This window comes from Pelodiscus sinensis, chromosome 4 (genome assembly GCF_052426305.1).
Source record: "Pelodiscus sinensis isolate ZL-2025 chromosome 4, ASM5242630v1, whole genome shotgun sequence".
In the NCBI taxonomy this organism is placed as follows: Eukaryota; Metazoa; Chordata; order Testudines; family Trionychidae; genus Pelodiscus; species Pelodiscus sinensis.
The window spans coordinates 48,294,015-48,314,998 of record NC_143055.1 but is presented as its reverse complement, the minus strand read 5'-3'; the positions used below and the strand labels follow the sequence as shown (position 1 = coordinate 48,314,998).

Here is a 20,984-nt window from a genome sequence, read left to right as displayed (position 1 = left end):
ATGGCTTTGTACATGCAGTTCCTGTCAGAGGCTTGTAGGTTCACATCAATATCTCAGTGTGAGAAACAGCTCAGGTTGGTGGGTCTGGAGGACTCAGTGATCCCAAGTCCACTTATTTTCCCTTCAATATTGGTTTTCAGCGGTCACCATAAATTGTAACTAATGCAGCATGCAAGATTGTAAGTATGATAAATATATGAAACCACTTTAACACTCTTATCAATGCTTATATTTATGTATATTGATCTTTTTCTACAAGTCAGTTGTACTTGTCTGTACTAAATCAAGTTTCTCTGGGTGTTTCACAAATTTCCATCTTCTCAATTAACTTTAAGTATCTTCCTAGGAAAAGAACTGGTTATCTGTAACAAGTGCATGTTGTACCCTAATACATAATCTTATAAGTGCAATTGTTCTTCAGGCTACAACTTCCTAACCCCTACCTGACCTAGGAATCAGGCCCATCTCTGCTCAATTAGGACATCTCTAGAAACCTAATTAGTGCTAATAGTGACCAGAATTCTGACCTCATTTTAAATCAGTTTTCATTGCACAAGGCATTTGCTATAAGTATTGAATAGTGTAAGTAACATGGCAAATATGGTAACTTTGTGTATTATAGTTAATCTAACAATATATTGTCAAATTAGTAAGGATAATGACCTCTCCAAAGCATGGACTTGTCAAGCAGAAATAGGAATCATACAGTTGGAATTAATTTTATCTTTCTTTTCTTTTATTTGTCCTCATTTTTCATTTTCATTAGATTGTAATCCATTAATGCAACATCGATGTGGAGATGGGAGATGTATAACGATAGATTGGGTATGTGATGGTGACCACGATTGTATAGACAAGTCAGATGAAGTCAATTGCTGTAAGTTACCTGATTTCTTAAGTTCCCATATTGGTACAATTTTAACCAATTGTTAATCATGGAGTGTTGCTAGAAAGACAAGAATGTAAGGTAATTTGATTTCATATAACTAAGTAGGTGGTAAATGTTCTTTGAGGCTAGCTAATGTGTCAATTTTTAAAATGAGGTAATCCCAGCACTTATAGATGAGTAAGCCTAACTTCAGAGAAGGCAAACTATAGTAAAGAATAGAATTGTCAGATGCATAGATGAACATAATTTGTTGGGGAAGTATCAACATGATTTTTGTAAAGGGAAATCATGCCTCATCAATCTCCTAGAATTCTCTGAGAGGGTCAGCAAGCATGTGGACATGAGGGAAAAAAGTGAGGTGGCAAAATTTGCAGATAGTACAAAACTATGTAAGATAGCTAAATCCAAAGCAGACTGTGAAGAGTTACAAAGGGACTTAACAAAACTGGGTGACTGAACATCAAAATGGCCCAGGAAATTCAATGTTGATAAATACAGTGTAGTGCACATTGGAACACACAATCCCAACTTTACATATAAAATGGTGGAGTCTGAATTAGCTGTTACAACTCAAGAAGGAGATCTTGGCAGGGAAGCCAATAGACTCCCTGGGTCCCGGGCAAGGTGGGGCGAGCCTTGCTCTGCACTCCCAGAAAGGGCAGGGCCTCAGGCAGAAGTGGTAAGGGTGGGGGCAGCCCACCCACAGTGCTGCCTGGACTACGCCACACCACTCCACCCCCTCGCCAGGCCTCAGTGCTACCCAGAGCCTGCCACTCATAGCTCTGTCAGCGACTTGGCTCTTGCTGATGCTGCAGTAGCAGTGTGGCTTGGAGCTCTGGGCCCTTTTGAATCACTGGGTTCTCGGGTAGTTTCCTTCTTTACCCCCCTATTGACGGTGTGGTGGGGTGAAGCAACCCCGCCACTGCCCCAGGGCGAGGGAGGCGAAGACACTGGCGCTACGTGGGAAGCGGCAGAGCCGGCCTTGAAGGCACCAAACAGGGAAGGGGTTATGCAGGGTACGCAGGTCCCACAGGCAGCTGCAGACCCGGCGCAAGAGGATGACGTCACACCCTCCAGGCGCATAGAATCATAGAATCATAGAATCATAGGACTGGAAGGGACCTCGAGAGGTCATCGAGTCCAGCCCCCCGCCCTCAAGGCAGGACCAAGCTCCGTCTACACCATCCCTGACAGATGTCTATCTAACCTGTTCTTAAATATCTCCAGAGAGGGAGATTCCACCACCTCCCTTGGCAATTTATTCCAATATTTGACCACCCTGACAGTTAGGAATTTTTTCCTAATGTCCAATCTAAACCTCCCCTGCTGCACTTTAAGCCCATTACTCCTTGTCCTGTCCTCAGAAACCAAGAGGAACAAATTTTCTCCTTCCTCCTTGTGACACCCTTTTAGATATTTGAAAGCCGCTATCATGTCCCCCCTTAATCTTCTTTTTTCCAAACTAAACAAGCCCAGTTCATGAAGCCTGGCTTCATAGGTCATGTTCTCTAAACCTTTAATCATTCTTGTCGCTCTTCTCTGCACCCTTTCCAATTTCTCCACATCTTTCTTGAAATGTGGCGCCCAGAACTGGACACAGTACTCCAGCTGAGGCCTAACTAGTGCAGAGTAGAGCGGCAGAATGACTTCACGAGTTTTGCTTACAACACACCTGTTGATACAACCTAGAATCATATTTGCTTTTTTTGCAACAGCATCACACTGTTGACTCATATTCAACTTGTGGTCCACTATGACCCCTAGATCCCTTTCCGCCATGCTCCTTCCTAGACAGTCGCTTCCCATCTTGTATGTATGGAACTGATTGTTCCTTCCTAAGTGGAGCACTTTGCATTTCTCTTTATTAAACCTCATCCTGTTTACCTCCGACCATTTCTCTAACTTGCTAAGGTCATTCTGAATTATGTCCCTATCCTCCAAAGAAGTTGCAACCCCACCCAGTTTGGTATCATCTGCATGACGTCAGGCGGGTGCCCAGAGATGCCCATGGGGGAGAGAGTAAGGCTGGGGAGGAGGGTAACATCACCCGCCGAGCCCAGGGGCGGAGATAAAAGAGGGACACCCAGGCAGGAGAGGGGGAAGGAGGAACAGAAGGAGGAGTCCAGGAAGAGAGGTGCAGGGAGGAACAGGTACGGGGGAACTCGAGAGCAAGGGTGCAGCGAGCGCATATTGCACCCGCGATCTGAGCCCGGGCGGTGGAGTTGAGCAGTGACCCAGAGCGGGGTCACGGAGCCCGCGAGCAAACGTGTTTAGGGGCAACACTCCCATTTGCTACAGTAAGGAGCTTAGCTCCCTGCGTTAGGGCCCTGGGCCGGTGCCTGGGAGAGTAGGTGGGCCCGGGCCCCCCTCTCCGCCGTCCGAAGGCGATCTTTGAGGCCCAGTTGGAGCAGTTGGCTGGCCCCAGGGCGATCTACCTGCATTTTGCCTCTGAACTAGATGGCAACTGGGTGTGGGAAAATGCATGATTAAATAAAGGGGTGAAATTCGCATAAACTACGAGTGCGGACTCGTGACAGACGGGCCTGAATCTTGGAGTCACTTTAAATAGTTCTCTGAAAAAAAAACTGCTCGATGTGCAGTGGTAGTCAAAGAAGCGAACAAAATCTTCTGAGTCATTAGGGAAGGGGTAGCTAATACAACCGAAAATATCATAATGACATTACATAAATTCTTGGTACATCCACGCCTTGAAAACTGCACATAGTTCTGGTTGTGAGCTTTTCAAATATATATATTAAAATTGGAAAAGATACAGAGAAGGGCAACCAAAATGATTTAGGGTATAGAACACATTCCATATAAGAGAATTTAAAAAGACTGGGACTGTTTAACATAGAAAAGAGATGATCAAGGGGGGATATGACTGAGTTCTATAAAATCATGAATGATGTAGAGAAAGTCAATAAAGAAGTGTTATTTACTCCTTCACATAATACAAAAATCAAGGGTCACCCAATTAATTGAATAAGCAGCATGCTTAAATATAAGGAAGTATTTCTTGTTGGGAATAATTAGGAAAGGGATACATAATAAGACAGAAAGTATCATATTGCGCCTCTATATAAATCTATGGTACATCCACATCTTGAAATATTGCATGCAGATCTGGTCATCTCATGTTAAAAAAGATATATTGGAATCAGAAAAGGTACAAAAAGGGGCAATCAAAATTATTAGGAGAATGGAACAGCTTCCATATGAAGAGAGACTAGTAAGACTAGGACCTTTCAACTTGGAAAAGAAATTACTAAGTCTATAAAAACATGACTGTTGTACAGAAAATAAATAAGGAATTGTTGTTCCTTCTCATGACACAAGGACTAAGGCCAGGTTTATATTGGACCTGGAAGGTCAACTTACGATACACAACTCTAGCTACATAAATATCATAGATAGCATTGATATACCTTAAGCTGAGCTTGGCACTGTCTTCACAGCAGGACGTTGATGGGAGCAAACACTCCTGTTGGCTTCCCTTACGCCTCATGACTGTGAGGAGTACCGGTGCCGACAAGAGGTGCCCTCAGCTTTTGATTTAATGGGTCTTTACTAGATCCCCTCAATCAAATACCAGAAGATTGATCTCTGGCAAGGCAAGTGGAGACATGGCCTAAGGATCACCATGTGTGACAAATAAAGGGAAGTATGTCTTCACACAGTGCATAGTCAACTCTTGGAACTCTTTGTTAGAGGATGTTATGGAGGCCAAGACTATAACTGGGTTCAGAAAAGACTAGGTAAGTTCATGGAGGGATACCATCAATGGTGGTTAGCCAGGATTGTCAGGGATGCAAAACCATGCTCTGAAGTCTCCCTAGCCTTTGTTTGCTAAAAAACTGGGAATAGGCGACGGGATGGATCACTTAATGATAACCTGTTTTGTTCATTCGTTCTGAAGTACCTGGCATTGACCACAGTCAGAAGACAGGATACATGGGTAGTTATACCAGTGGTCTGATCCAATATATCTATTCTTATGTTCTTAACATTTTCTTCTGATTGTCAAAATGTATAGTAGTTGATCTGTTGTAGCTTCCTTCTGGTTCATTAACATTTTAATTGGAAAACTGCAACTATCCTTATATCGTAAGCATTTTGGGGTAGGGAGGTCCACACAGTCATTTGAGCCCCATGAACCCAAGTCTGCTGACAAAGACCAGCTGTGTTGTTTTTTTTATCCCTCTGTAGCTGTACCCAAAAATACAAACACCGGAGATTTTTTAACAATGTTTGAACATGGGCAAAACAACTAATTTTTCCTTAGAGCTGCATTCTCAGAAAAAGCCAAACCATTTAGCTGAAATTTTGAAGAATTGAGCCTGAGGCAGGCAGTTGGTAAGGAAATGTTTAGCCCAAATGATCAAAAGTTTAAAAAAACTATATGCAACTAAAAGAGTCTTTATAATGCTAAGTGCTGGGCTACCTTAGTAGGCAGTGGTTCCAGCCTATTCATTAATACTTATTTTTTTAAATTAGGTTGAAAAGAAATGAGAAACCTGTAGGGCTGTGGGATGATTAGAATGTATCCTTGTTTCCTCAGCATGTTACAGTCAGGGTCTGGTGGAGTGCAGAAATGGACAGTGCATTCCCAGTGCTTTCCAGTGTGATGGGGATAATGACTGTAAGGATGGAAGCGATGAAGATAATTGCAGTGAAAATAAGGGTATGCTGTGTTTCATTCCCTTTTCAATAAGTGAACTAATCACCAATGACCTCTGTTATGAAACTTCTTTCTGGGAAATAAGGATGTCTATCACTCTATGGGCACACAAGAAGTACCCTCTGCGCCTCCACTTACAGGCAGAATTGTTTCTTAACCACTCCTGAAGAATGTAGTCTGAAACTAAGCAGAGATGGAAATATCCTAGTCAGGGAAGAGCTGGGGGTAGGCTTGGATGGGCCATCCAGTCCAGTCAGGGCCCTCCCCCATCCAAGCTCTGCTACAGTCCCAGCACTAATTCTGCCTGAATCTGGAGGATGCAATACAACTTTGCTCTGGCTGAAGGGGGAGAGACAGCAGCAGCAGAGCACCTGACTAGCGCACTGTGCATGCATGCTGCAGCAGGAGAAGCTGTCCAGCTGACCTGCCCAGCAGCTGTGATCATCAAAATGTAGGCCTGTTGCCTTGGGGGACTGGCCAGAGTGTCCCATTGCCCAACACAAGCCCAGGTGGACTGGACGAAGTGGGCAGAGGTGCCCTCCCTTCCTGCCCCCCATCATTGCCTGCCTACCTGAAGTTGGGACGTGGTTTTATAACTAATCATTTTTTTTAACAAAAATTAGTATTGTCTGTATTTTAATAAATCCAATTTGTTAGAGTGTCCGTGAGGTTCCATGAGGCACAATGGCATTTATATGTTGTTAGTGGTTATTACCAGTTGGCAAGAAACCTCCTAGGGAAGGTCTTTCTGGATTGAAAATAGAGAATTTGAGGAAGACGTTCAACTACTGGTTAAACGTAGAAAGCTCAATAAGGGAAAAAACTTGCAATATCGTAAGTGCTCACAGCTGGCAATAATGGCAGAACATAGAACTAACAAACTCTGGAAAAAAGAAAATCCTTTCTTATAAGTCCACTCTCCTCTGAGGTCAGCTGGTACCTTTCTAATCTTTTCTATTCCTTTCCTTTCTTCATTAAGTTCTCTGGCTCTTTGCACTGCTATTTTAAGTCATCTGATCAAAAGAATAACTGAAGAAATAAAGCAAAGAAATGTCAACTCATTCTCTACCACCATTACAACTGAAATTTGTATTGCTGAATGCAACAACAGGATATATTTTTTACATTTCTGTCATAAAATGTAAAACCAAAAGCTGAATTTTGCCCTGAAATATATCTGTGCAACCATAAACTAGGTTCAATTTCCTCTTCTCCATCTTTCCCTTTTTCTAATGTTTGTTTTTATCATCATTCTCTGCATCTCCAGACTTCCACTGTACTTTCTAGGTTCCTCTGCTCCTACTGTTTGAGGCTACAAAGTAGAGGGGAAAGAAAGTCAATGTTTTGACTATATGCTTCTAGCTTGAAAGGTTCTTATTTGGACTGTCAAGTGATTCATTTTTAATCGTGCAATTAATCATGATTATTTTTAATCACAATTGATTGTGTAATTAATTGTACCATTAACAATAGAATACCATTGATTTAAATAATTGTGGATTTTTTTTTTTACATTTTAAATATATTGATTTCAGTTACAACACTGAATGCAACAACAGGATATATGCAGCACTAGCTTTATTTTTATTACAAATGTTTTCAGTGTGAAAATTTTGTTTTCAAGTCCCCCATTACAAATACTATGTGCAGTCTCTGTCATGAAAGTTGTACTTATAAAAGTAGAATTATGTAAAAAAAAAAGTCCACTTAGTCCTACTTCTTGTTTAGCTAATCATTCTGACAAATATGTTTGCTTACATCTGCAAGAGGTAATGCTGCCTACTTTTTCTTTACAATGTCACCTGAAAGTGAGAACAGGTATTCTCATAGCACTGCTGTAGCCAAAGTTGAAAAATATTTACATGCCCAATGCACTAAAGATTCATATGCTTCTCCATACATCAACCACCATTCTAGAGGACTTGTATCCATGCTGATGACAGTTCTGCTCAATATCAGTCCAAAGCAGTATGAACTGACTCATGTTGCATCATCTGCGTCAAAAGGTCAATTTCTTTTTTAATGGTTTGGGTTCTGTAGTTTCTGCAGTGGAATATTGCTCTTTTAAGACTTCTGAATACATACACCTTTTCCTGTTCAAATTTTAGAAGGTAGTTCAGATTCTTAAACTTTGGGTCAAGTGCTATCTATCTGTAATCCCCTCTCTTCTCTCTTCTCTCTTCTCTAATCTCTAATCTCTATATTTTTAGAAATCTTATATTGGTACCTGCTTTGTATTTTGTAAAATCTGCAGTGAAATATTTTTTAAAACATACAGCATATGCTGGGTCAGCATCCAAAATTGCTATAACATGAAATATTTGGCAGAATGTGAGTAAAACACAAAGAAGATGACATATAGTTCTCCTCCAAGAAGTTCAATCACAAATGTAATTAATGCATTTTTGTATGTCATCAGCCAGGAAACTTGTCCACTGGAATGGTAGCCAAAGCATGCAGGGACATAAGAATGTTTAGGGGTGAGGAACCTACATCCTGGGGGCTGGTTCCCCAGCTTGCCTGAATCTGGCCCCTGAGGCTTCTGCCCTCCCCCCTCCCCCCACCAGCATTGGAGAGCTGGTGCTCCAGCTCTGCTGGCCCCCTTCCCATTCAGACTCTATGCCACCACTCCACTCATGCACCCTATCACCTGCCCATTCCTCCCACTCCCAGCCTGCTCCTGAACCCTACCACCCTCCCAGACCCCCATACCTCATACACCAAGCCTGGTTCCCAGCAACCTCCTCCCACACACTGAACTCCTCATTTTTGGCCCCACCCCAGAGAGTAGGGGGGCCCACAAAATCTACTAGCCTGCCCTGCCCCATGGTACTTGTGTGGCATAGGAATGTGGGGATGATTCTTCTCACATTTGTGCAGTTCTCGACTGATTTTTTTCTGTGGATATATAACTGGCATATTAAAACACTTCAATGCTGGCTATAAAAGTTCCATGCAAATGCCCGCTCTCATTTTCAGCTAACATTGTAAATAAGCAGTCAGCAGTATTTCCCGTAGAAGTACACAAACTTGTTTTCTTAGCAATTGGCTGACTAAGAAGTAGGATAGAGTAGACTTGTAGATTCTAAAGTTTTACATTGTTTTGAGTGTGATTAGATAACAAAAACATCTACATTTGTAAATTGCATTCTCACGATAAAAAGATTGCGCTATTGTACTTAGAATCATAGAACACTAGAACTGGAAGGGACCTTGAGAGGTCATTGAGTCCAGTCCCCTGCCCTCACGGCAGGACCAAGCACCATCTAGACCAGTGTTTCTCAGCCAGTGGTATATGTACCCTTAAAGGTACACAAGAGAAGTCTGGGGGGTACTTCAACACAAGTGAAATTTGGCAAAAAATGTCTGGGATTTTGTCCTGCAAAGAGGATCGGGGAGGGGGCGGCAGCTCATGCCTGTCTAATTGAACATTCAGAGCCATGCACTCGGATGTTAACACTCTGTGCACACACCCCAGTGCCTGGTGGGAAAAGCGTGTGGTTGCTGCAGTGGCTCTGGTGAGACCCAGGGCAGTTCCAAGTGGGGGCGGGGGAGCAGGTTTGGGCAGGGAGGAAAAAAAATCACTTCCACGGCTGCCTCTCTTAGTTCGTTTCCTCTTCAGCAGTTTCCTCCAGCTGAGAGGGTGGCTGAATCTGGAGACATGCATCACCCCTACTCCCACTAGCAGCTAGGTACAACATGTCTCCATTGCCCCTTCCCCATGGTGCTACAGAGAGGAGCTAAAAGGCGATCAAGTGGCACAATAAGATTTGGTCCCAAAGGCCCCCCCGCATCAGTAGCATAGCGATGGGGAGTGTGTGGGGGGGGGCAGTTTCTCCTAGGCACCACACTGGGGGGGGAGCACCAAGCTAGGGTGGGAGCGCATAGCCCCATGCGGTGAGCCTGTTGCTGGCGGGCCACTTGCTCCCTACAGACAAGCCGTCGAGGCAGGGCTGGGCAGTGGGAGTGGGCACTTCAGAGGTAGGGTTACCATATGTCCAGTGCCTGGCTCTGGGGGAAGGTGGGGTGCATTGGGTTAGACCAGGGAGGCTTGGGGGTGCCTGGCTCTGGGGGAGGGGGAGGGGAGGTGCATTGGGTTAGAGGGGGGGCTGAGGGTGCCTGGTTCTGAGGGTACTTGTACATTTTTTTTAAAGGTGTCCTTTATTTAAAAAAAAAAAAAAAAGTTGAGAAACACTGATCTAGACCATCCCTAATAGATGTTTGTCTTAGCTGCTCTTAAATATCTCCAGAGATGGAGATTCCACAACCTTCCTCGGCAACTTATTCCAGTGTTTAACCACCCTGACAGTTAGGAAGTTTTTCCTAATGTCCAACCTAAACCTCCCTTGCTGCAGTTTAAACCCGTTGCTTCTTGTCCGATCCTCAGAGGCCAAGGAGAACAATTTGTCTCCCTCTTCCTTGTAACACCCTTTTAGATACGTGAAAACTACTATGATGTCCCCTCTGTCTTCTCCTTTCCAAACTAAACAAGCCCAATTCTTTCAGTCTTACCTCTTGTATGAGATGAGTTGAAAAATGCAATTTCTTTTGTTTATCATTTTACAGTGAACATTTATTGTTTGCTGTCCGTATATTATTTGGCCAATATACATGGCAGAGGGGGCATTGCTGCCCCTTGATGGCATATATCATGTTAGTGGATGTGCAGGTGGATGAGCCTGATGGTGTGGCTTATGTGGTTAGGTCCTGTGATTATCACTTGTGTAGATGTGTGGACAGAGTTGGCAGTGGGGTTTGTTGCAGGCATAGGTTCCTGGGTAAATGTTTTTGTGGTGTGTTGTGTAGTTGTTGATAAATATTTGCTTTTCAGGTTGGGGAGGGGGAGCTGTCTCCAGGTTCAGCCACCCTCCCAGCTGGAGCTGGCCAGCCTCCCAAGGACCGTGAGAGTGAGAGATCATTTTCCAGGATAGATTGTAGATTGTCAATGATGCTCTTGAGGAGTTTAAGCTGGTGGCTGCTGGAATGGAACCACCATATCCCTCTGTAGCAGTGGTTGGCAACCTATTTATCATTGTAAGCTGCGTATGTCCCTCTGGGTATGTCTACACTAGCCCCCTAGTTCGAACTAGGGAAGCTAATGTAGGCATTCAAAGTTGCAAATGAAGCCCAGGATTTAAATATCCCGGGCTTTATTTGCATCTTCTCGTCCGGGCGCCATTTTTAAATCCCCCTGGGCCGAACTAACTGCCCGCGGCTACACACAGCAGTCAAATGTTAACTCAAACTAAGTCCTTAGTTCGAGTTAACTGTTACACCTCATTCCACGAGTTAACTAGAATGAGGTGTGACAGTTAACTTGAACTAAGGACTTAGTTCGAGTTAACGTTTCACTGCCGCATATAGCTGCGAGCAGTTAGTTCGGACCAGGGAGATTTAAAAATGGCGCCCGGATGGGAAGATGCGAATAAAGCCCGGGATATTTAAATCCCAGGCTTCATTTGCAACTTCGAATGCCTACATTAGCCTCAATAGTTCGAACTAGGGGGCTAGTGTAGACATACCCTCTCTGTGTTATGTGAGCTGCATCCATACAATATATATATACACTACCTGTATGGCTCTGAGGATGTCATATAGGCTACATCATGTGTGCTGACTGGGCCAAAAGCGGTCCCCAGGGTACTGGTTAAAAACTACTGCTCTATAGGTTGGTGAGCAGTTTTACTAGCCCAGGAAGGAAAACAGAGCTTTAGGCATTAGCCTTTTAATGACATTTGATTTATTGTCTACAAAACAAAAATCAGTCCTCCATGCACAATCCAAAATCTGAGAGAGAAACTTTCTTGCATATTAATAAGATAAGAAAAGAGAAAGGAGAAATTGTTAAACACCAATATGTTTTTTTCCCCGTCTTAAAAATATCTTAAACACTCGTGCCCAAATGTAGTGGTGAAAACAATGGGTTCTCTATGCTTAATACAGGAAATACCTTGTACTCTGATGGTCTAGCAGCAGATTATTACTGAACTATCTAGTGAATTTGGCAACGCTTTTAATCTGTGTCTGTTAATCTGTAACTGTATCTTCTCACCACTGCACTGTCACTTGTATTCTTTTACTAAATCACTATAGTAACAAGTTTTATTGTTTTTTCTTCAGATCACACACCATGTCAGGAAGGAGACCATAGATGTATTGATACTTCCTGCCCTGATTCTTGTGGCGTCTCTTCTCTCTGTGACATGAACAATAGCCAGACAAATTGTAGTAAGTAGATCGTGTGTTTCCTGCCATTGTTGTCTCAGGACACAATTCCAGAGAGCTTTCACTGTAATTGAATTTATGAAACTACTGGCAGAATACAGAGGGAAAGAATCTTTTAATTTCAGTTTAATCTGATGACTAATGATTGCACGTCTAGCAGTCAAGTTGTTGAAATGGCCTTGGTTAGGCTGAACTAGAAACAAATCTGTTACCTTGACTCATAAGTAAGTTATCATGCACTTGTTAACAGCTTAATGATATTTGACCCTACATTTTTTTCTCTTTGCATGTGTTCTTTGCTTTGTTCTTCTGGATGGACGTTCATTGTTGCATTTTATTTAAGTAAAGTTAAAGAACTCTAACGTGTATGAAGGAAACAAAGTATATAATCTGTATAGGTCTCCAAAGACAAAATACACTCCAGTCATATAGCATGTAGCAAATATATACCTTAATAGGTGGCCAAGCATAAGGACAATATTAAACTGGGATAATAAAATATTAAAATTTACTCTGTACAGCTGTTAATTTAGGCTAAGTGAGGTATCAATAAAGAATATGTCAGTTGGGTACTATGGTTTGAAGAGAAGTGTAACTGTTTTCTCCCAAGGTGCCACTTGGAACTGGCATGACTCCTGTTCTGCCAGTGCTCCCTGTTACACTGTGCTGCTATGAAAAGTTGCAGACTTGCTCCTGGTCCTGCACTTGTTCCTGCATTCACACAAATAGTGACACACTCCGCTACAGTTTATATGCAGGCTGACCAGCAACTGCATGAAACAACAATAAAGAGGTTACAGCCAAAATAACCACCACCTTCCCAGCTAGGATCCCAGTGCTGTATTGTCTGGTTCTAGTGAAAATCCCAGCCAATGTGAATTTATTATCCTGTTTGTTTCCTCCCCAATGTGGAGAAGAAATGCACCAGCCTCTGCCCCTTGAGCTATGAATTTCAAGCACTTCACTCTAAACTTATTTGTTTAGGTTAACACACAAAATAAATTTATTAACAAAAAAGGATAGATGTAAAGTGATTATAAGTGATAGGAAACCGATCAAAGCAAACTAGTTAGTAAATAAACAAAACCACAAACTAAACCTGAGATCCTAGAAAGATAGAATATGAATTAGCAAAATTCTCACCCTTGTTGATGATACAAGCAGGATGACAGATTCCCAAGATACAAGTAACACTTGTTTATAATGTGGAATTCCCATGTTTTTCATACACAGGCTAGACATCTCTTGCTGGGTTCAGCACTTCCCCCTGTCTGTCTTTTGTTCCTCAGATATTTCCAAGGTTCTTTTTTCATAGGGTCTGAAGAACAACAGATGGTGTCACTCCCTACCTTATAAAACTCAGTTTGATGAAGTCCAGAGTCATGTGTCTTGTGCCCTTCCATACCCTGCTCAGTCATAGCAGCCATTACTTATAGGTTGTCTGGAACATTAAGTTTTTGCAGGGTCCATTTTCTTTGCTGATGGGCCATTACACTGCCTGTCTTCTTCATTGTATCAGAAAGTCTAGTTGTGGTTGTTATCCAGAATAAGCACATTTGAAATGCAGATACATAGTCAATATACCTGACTTTAGATACAAAAATGACAAATGCCTACAGACAGGATAATTGTATTCAGCAATTCATAACTGACACCTCACATGATTCATCCTTTACAAAATGCATCATAATTATGCCCAAATAATATCATCATAATATCACTGCAGGAATTTTAAAGAAAGATGAAAAGAAAGGGTGAAGAGCATGGGGAATATTCCCTCTAGGAATAGATTGTTTATGGCAGGTTTGATGTATCATCATTGGTGATTGGTTTACTAGGATCAGGCAAAATGATTTTGAGGAGTCAGTTGAACAGATATGAAGAAAATTGGAATTTAGCTCATAGATCAGGTTGGAATGGTTATTTCAGTTGTAAATGAGCTATTCAAGGGCTGCCACTTTGGCCATGTTTGGGTACCAGTTTCATAGGGAAGTTGATAATGATTTCTGTATCATTTCAGATTCAGTGCAGAAAACTGCAGCCCCTTTCACTCCCTCATATTTAGTATGGTCTATGCAGTTTGATTAATCAAGATATTGAGTGGCCTTAACTTAATTGAAGACCATGGGAGCTAGGGTTTTCAGCACGTCGCAGAATGAGTCCTGAAGTGAGCATATTGACTTTGGCAGATCATGTAGGACAAAGCCTCAGGGATTTGGGAATGTTATTCCTAAGGATCTTATTAATTATTGCAGAATCATAGCAGTGTTATTCTGACCTTGTAGCATATGGCATGATTGATAAATTGTCTCATTTTTATGTTTAATGGGGTATAAGAAGGGCTGTCTCACAGCAGAATTATTGCAGCAGTGTCTGGTCCCAGCTCTCTTCAGCTGGTAGTAACAATGCCAGTGTCCTATGACTTTGAGGGAAGACTTCATCTCCTTTAACCAATGTTGTGTTTTCCTGCAAAAGGTTTGTTTACTTGGACAGTGCTGAATTTGCCTATAAAGATCTAGCTTTCCTAAGAACTAGCACATTATTAGTTTGAGTTGGTGCTTCCCCGCTGTTCTTTGCTTATTTGTTATAACTTTCATAGGCCAAAGCTGAGTTATGGGCTTAAGATTTAGCTATGGATTATGAGTTTAGTAGTCTGATCATTTCAAATGTAATCAGGATAAAATATATTATACAGGTAAGTTGGCCTCAATGAGAAATTTTTGGAATATGCGCATTTTGGTTTATTTTTAGAGGGGGAAAATGGCTTCGATCAAGTATTTTTCTTTATTTTCAACCAGTTTTACTATAAAGAAATTTATTTTTCTAGAACAACCTGTTGCAGGCACCATCCCCATGTAAAACATGACTAGTATCTGTGCAGTAACTTTGAAAATTAGTAAGAGCAGAGGCTACCTTTCACAGCATTCAGTATGGCCTGAATGCCCTCTGGTCATCATAATGGCCAGTCCTTTTGGGCTGGCGTTATAGTGTAGCCATGGCTTCTTTATAATGATAGTACAGATGTCTTAAACCAGTAGTGGGCAATCTACAACCCCCTGGGGCACCACCTGTGGCCCATGGACCCTCTCTACCTTCTCCCATGTGCCTCTTTTGCACTAAGGTACTGGAGCCCCACAATTTCTACTCCCACCCCCTGGCCACCTGGCAGCACTTTTGGAGGGGCCACAAACAGTGTTCCCTCTAACTTTTTCTATACTTGGGCAGGTTGTGTTTTCTTTTGGGCAGGTTGAAATTTCTTATGTGCAACACCAATATTGAGGTAGTGTGTGGATGTGCATCAACAATACAAACAACACACACACATATAAATAGTCTATATGCGTGAAAGAAAATATATTAAAACAATGGATAGTTAACAAAGCGCTTATGATATTTAATATGAAATCAAATAAAAAAAGAAAATTAATATTAACCTGGGAGTAAATGTATCATCATCCTTTCTAATAACTCAGTCTAATAAACACACAAAAATGCATATTATCCACACGCAGCACAGATTTAAGCTGCTAAACAAATCTGTGAGTGAACTAGAAATAGTATCTGCAAGGAGAGCATGACTAATACAATATTTACTGCCACTGAAAAGGAGAGTGTAAAAGTCATTCACTAAGATTTATGCAGTTTCTCTGGGGAATGTTTAGGGTTAGGGTGAAACACAGACCTGTAAAAACAGATAAAAGTTGTCCTGGTTTGGAACTTTCACCTTGCGTGCACCACCAACTCAAAGAGTAGAAGCTCCTGAACAAATTAACACATGGCTTCAGGGTTTGTAGACAGATGCATGTTTCAAAGAGCTTGCAAATAAGGTTTCATCCTACAAACCAACTAGCACCACACAACATTTGCTACTTCTGACTCCTAAGAGCCAGAACTCTACCACATGATCTGGACTTAATGCAATACAATATACCGTGTATTAATTAGAAACACAGGATTTTAAAAAAATCATTAAGGTCAGAGTTTTAAATATCTGCAACACTCCAAAAAATTCTGTTAAAAGAATCTTTTTCCTTCTTACCTTAAGCCATGAACACTTATGTAAACTTTGTTTGAAATGTAGAAATCATGCAGATGTCCTGCCACCCCACCCCCATGCAGCCTGGTTCCCTCAACCCAGCCATACAGAGAAGACTGCGTGAGTCTGGACATCCCAAACAAACTGCCCTCTGCCTCCACCTCACTGTACAGATGCCAGCACTCTTCCCCCCCCCCTTTTTTTTCCACCTACCCCTGTGCAATCTGCTTCCCCCAGCATGGCTGGGATAAAATCCTGCTTCTCAAACTTGCAGATACAAAGAGCCTATAGGGGACACAGCACAAACAAACTTGTCACCCCTCCTCCTCCTAACACTAGGACACACAGCACAAACAAACTTCTCCCTTCTTCCACCTCACCCCATTGCCAGTACCCACCCAACCCCTTTTTTTTCCACCTATTCCATGTAGTCAGTCCTGTACCTCCCTCTTCCCAGCTCAGAAGGCTTGAGGAGAGTGCCGAGTTTCTGCCTCTGTGCCTCTCTCTCTCTCCTCATGCAGATGGGACTCTCCAAACTCCACTACCCCTTACTCTTCCCTAGCCAGTTACTCCTTTCCTCACTCCCTCTTTTTCTTCACTCCTTCCCCCCCTCCCCTCCCTACCCCACTTATTTCCTCCTTATCTCCCTCCTTACCTCCTACCTCCATTTCAAGAATGCAGCAGCTCTGTTTGAAGCTGCTGCTTAGCCAGATGCCCCTCCCCCCCTCCCCTCCCCCCGGTCAGCTGGGCTCCCTGTCTACATAGGAGCTCTGAACCTCTGAGCAGGGTTCAGAAAACAGCTGCAAAGCTGCACAGCTTACAGGGAATGTTGGCCATGAATCACCTGGTTTGCGCTCTGTCCCTGCTTTCTCCCTCCCTCATGGAACTGGAATGCCATGAATCAGCTGTTTGCAGCTGTCCACGCTTGGAGGTGAGGGGGAGTGAGGACAGAGTGCAAATCAGGTGATTTATGGTGCTTCAAAAGTGCAGGGAAAAAAGGAGTAGGATGTGTGGGGCTCCAGTGCCCCAGTGTAAGAAGCTCATTGGATAGGGGTGCGGATAAAGATCCATGCACCAGTGGGCTGTGGGATGCTGCGGCCTACTGAGATAAATTAGGCCCACTCATGTGGCCTACTCACTGTTTTTGGTTGCCCATTGCTGTCCTAGTCACATCTTTTAAGAGTGCATCAAAGGGAGCTGATGGAGATACTATTGTCATATCAGACATCCTTGTATCTAATATATTGAATGCTTTTATTCATATCCGGGACTAATATTTTGTTCATGGTTAAGGCCCAGACAAATTATTGTATATTTTAATACCAATTTTAAAGTTACCCTGGTCCTGCCACAGTGAAGGAAATGAGACCTACTTTAAGAAGCTAGAGAGTATTATGTGTTCAAATAATCAGAATCTTGTAATTATTTATTTCCAATTTAATCTATCTTTACAGAATGCATGTTCTTTTCTTTCAAAAGGTCAGTGTGAACCAATTACTCTGGAGCTCTGCATGAACCTGCCTTACAACTATACTAACTACCCAAACTACTTGGGCCATAGGACTCAGAAGGAAGCCTCCATCAGCTGGGAGTCTTCCCTTTTTCCAGCGTTGGTTCAGACTAACTGCTACAAGTATCTCATGTTTTTTGCGTGTACAATCTTGGTACCAAAATGTGACCCTCAAACAAATCAGCGTATCCCACCCTGCAGGTAACGTGACTACTTCCTAACTGGATTCTTGACTAGTTTCATTCATCTTCAAAATTAACTCTGTTTCTATTGAAATCAGGGTTGGATCCATATTTTACAAACTGAAGAGTATCTTTCATTATATTCATGTAATTGTTTTTGAAATATTTAAAGACATAGATAAAGAAAATCAGTTAGAATACTTACAAGGTTGTATATTTCACTAATCTTGTTTTAGATAGTAGAAAAGAATTGCACAAATATAAGGGATATAAAAACATGCAATAAGTGAAGAGTTCAGCTAGAAATACAACTATTCATAATAGTGCTTAGCTCATATAGAAAGCTTTATATATTCAGAGCACTGTACCAAGTATTATCTAATGAAAGACCAGATTTGAATGTAATGGACTTTTTTCCAAAATTGGAGAGCAAGTACTGGAGAAACAGTCCAGTTTTGCCCCATGGGTTTTTTTGTGTAAAAACTAAAATGCTTCTTAGTTTATCAGTCCAAGGACTTCTCTGGTTATTTCAGGCGGATTGAAAGAGGATTATTGAAAATTACTGTATGTGTCCTATCATAGTGCTGGGATGAGAGCCGAGGGGATTCTGCCTTACCATCTGGCTGGACGTGGTTTGCCTTATATACAGAGTTTACAGTTTGGTTAAGTGGTTCTCAGCAACCCCACTATAAAAATTGTGAGAGCAGCACTTCTGTGTCCCGTGGTTTCCTACAGTATAACGCTGGGAAGCTATCTAGAGCTATTCCTGTTAAGTTATTTAATGGACTGTGTTTCTTTGCCTAGTGATCAATTTTCTAGTGGGACCTAATAATATTCATATTGAAAACTAATTACGCACCACTAATTGATATGCTTAATTCCTGCATGGGAATCTACTGTAGTTGGAAGGTTAGAATAATGCACATAGCATAGAGACTGATAATGAACCCTAGTGGATCAAGAAGGGTTATTAAAGTGAATTGCTCAAGTATATCACACAAATGTGTGCTTGACAACCAAAAACATAATTTTTAAAAAGTGATTCCAGTTTTTTAAAACCAGAGTTAGTAGGTAGGGGGTGTGTGTGTGTGTGTGTGTGTGTGTGTGTGTTTAAATGAAGGAAAACAATGAGATTATATGGGCTTCAGGGCACGGAATGTATTTCTGTCTGCCTAGCAAATTAGGGGCTCAATAATAGCTGTAGTCACAAAATGTCAGTTGTTTAAAAAAAAAACAGCTTTATGAAAACTAATGTTAGTAGAACAATTTTTAAAAATGTATCGTTTTTCTGCCCTAGCATAGACCATTAACAGAGAATTAATTTTAACAAGGGAAGTTTTGCACAGAGATAAGCATTCGAATTTCTAATCAGTGTTGCCATTATAAATATGAACTAAGTAGTAAATTGTTGTATTTGGTTGAATTCACAAATTATATTGATTTAGGAAGAACTGTGGACAAAGTAATAGATGGAAATAGAGACAAATATTTGGAATCTATGAAGAAATTATTCATTCTAGTGGACTGAGGTATAGCTTGGGTACATTCAAGGAACAGAAATATAAATCATTTAAATATTTTATTGCTGTCTGAAGCTGTTAAAGTCAGATTATTTATTTACTTTCCCTTGAAAAATTCTACGAATAGACTATTTTCCTATAATCTGCTTCACCCTTTGCAAATTAAGCACACCCACATTCATTGATACCACAATAGTGATTAATTGATTTGAACAGTGCATGCATTTTGTTTGACCTTTTTCTGTAAATATTAAACAAAATTCAGCTAATGCAATTTTCTCTGTGATAACCTTTCTAAGTCCAAGTGCAATTTACAAACCTGGATTTCAAACTCACTTTGTAATCATTCATCTGTTATAACATATATCCATCTGATGAATATAAGATTTATTGATACTGGGGTTACTCATCTCTATTTTCTATTCTAGTAATTCTGTTTTCTATGTATGTAACAGATGTCCTTGCTTTGTGAGGAACACCTAATTTATCACTTTATTATTTTAATCATTATGCTTTTATTTTAGTGTAGGAGAAGGTCATGTACAACAAGGGGAACATGATGAATATGTTTTTGTAAATTAAAATGGCCATTAAGGCATCTATCGTGTGTGAATTCAAATTCTATGCAATGTAGTTTACCTTCAATGGGACATTCGTGGTACCAGTCCTGAGGCTAAACTGTACATAGCTGCCCTTTCAAGATTTTCAGATGACATTTTTATTTGCAAGTAGTTCCTAAAGACTGGTTTGTGGGGGGTGTTTGGGGTCTGTGGGGTGAGGTGTTGGAGTGAAATTGGGAAGGGTCCTTTATTCTTGCAAAACATCCCTCTAGGGCCTTGTTGCACCATTTTTATTTCAGTTTACTTTTAAGCAAGTTTAATATTCATGGATGATGCTAGATTTAAAATCCTGGAGACTGAAATCACTGACTTAATACACAATAGAGAAAGCTTCCTTACTAGTTTCTTTGCTGAACATCATACATGTTCTCTGCTACCCATTTCTTCCTTGGACTTTTTGTTGGCTCTGCCAGCTAATGTGGTAATTTTGTTTCCATTTTGTTGTAGTTACCTACCCGCCAGGCTTCTGCGCAATCACAGGCTCCTAGCACTGATCGTGGCCCCACCTTCCAGCCTTTCCCCTTCCCATGCCAGGCTTCCATCTGGTGCACGTGTCCAGTATTCTCTGATTTTTTTTTTTACTGGACAAAGAGCGCAAATACTGGACTGTCCGGTAGAATACTGGACACCTGGCAACCCTAACTGGAACAGTAAAATGCATCATTATTGTTCCTCTAAATCATGTGCTGTTTTTTCTTGCTATATTGTAAGGAATTAATATGTGCGCTGTTATTGGCTTCAGACATATATTTGACATGTTCACTGAATTTTAATTCTTCCCCCAAAATTAAAACTGAATGTCTTGCAGCAGTTACTAGAAACTCTCTCCTTTGAGGGAAGGTTGGTTTTTTGGAGGGGTGAGATTGAAGGAGCAGGAATATGTTGAAGGCACAAGTTACTCAGATGTTTCAGGAAAACTAGACCAAAACTTTTTAAATCTACTTTATTATTTCCACTGCCTTTGCTGTCATCAGAAAATAAACAGAGCAGAAAACACTGGAATTCAGAAGATTCAGGCCAAACTACAGAACAATGTAGGGCAACTGTTCAAATGTGATTTGAATCAACACAGTTGTTTGGTGGAGAGGCAAATGTAAAAGGAAACAGATTACTTCTGAGTTGTAACAGCCAGATGATTTTAGACCATTCTATAAAATGAATCTCTTTATAGTACACTGTGCCTCATTTCAAGTGGGCATAAAAATAGAGTTCAGTTTGTTCTCATTCTAAGTGAATGCTGATAAAATCACATGTAAAATAACTGAATGGATTGTTGTGGCTAACTGAAAAGAATATGCAGATGGCATTTGCTTTTACAAAA

General features: G+C 41.3%; 1 protein-coding gene across 7 annotated transcripts in view; it reads left to right on the top strand.

The window, feature by feature from the left end:
* CORIN (corin, serine peptidase) overlaps window positions 1–20,984 on the top strand; it is a 221,622-nt gene that overhangs the window by 149,101 nt on the left and 51,537 nt on the right. For 5 of the 7 annotated variants that reach the window (XM_075930473.2, XM_089777859.1, XM_075930476.2 and 2 more), the window contains 4 exons: window positions 767–877; window positions 5,451–5,573; window positions 11,691–11,798; window positions 17,311–17,542. In XM_075930473.2, the coding sequence (XP_075786588.1) occupies window positions 767–877; window positions 5,451–5,573; window positions 11,691–11,798; window positions 17,311–17,542 (574 nt within the window). The remainder of the gene's footprint in view (window positions 1–766; window positions 878–5,450; window positions 5,574–11,690; window positions 11,799–17,310; window positions 17,543–20,984) is intronic. The other 2 variants (XM_075930478.2, XM_075930479.2) reach the window with 2 other exon arrangements.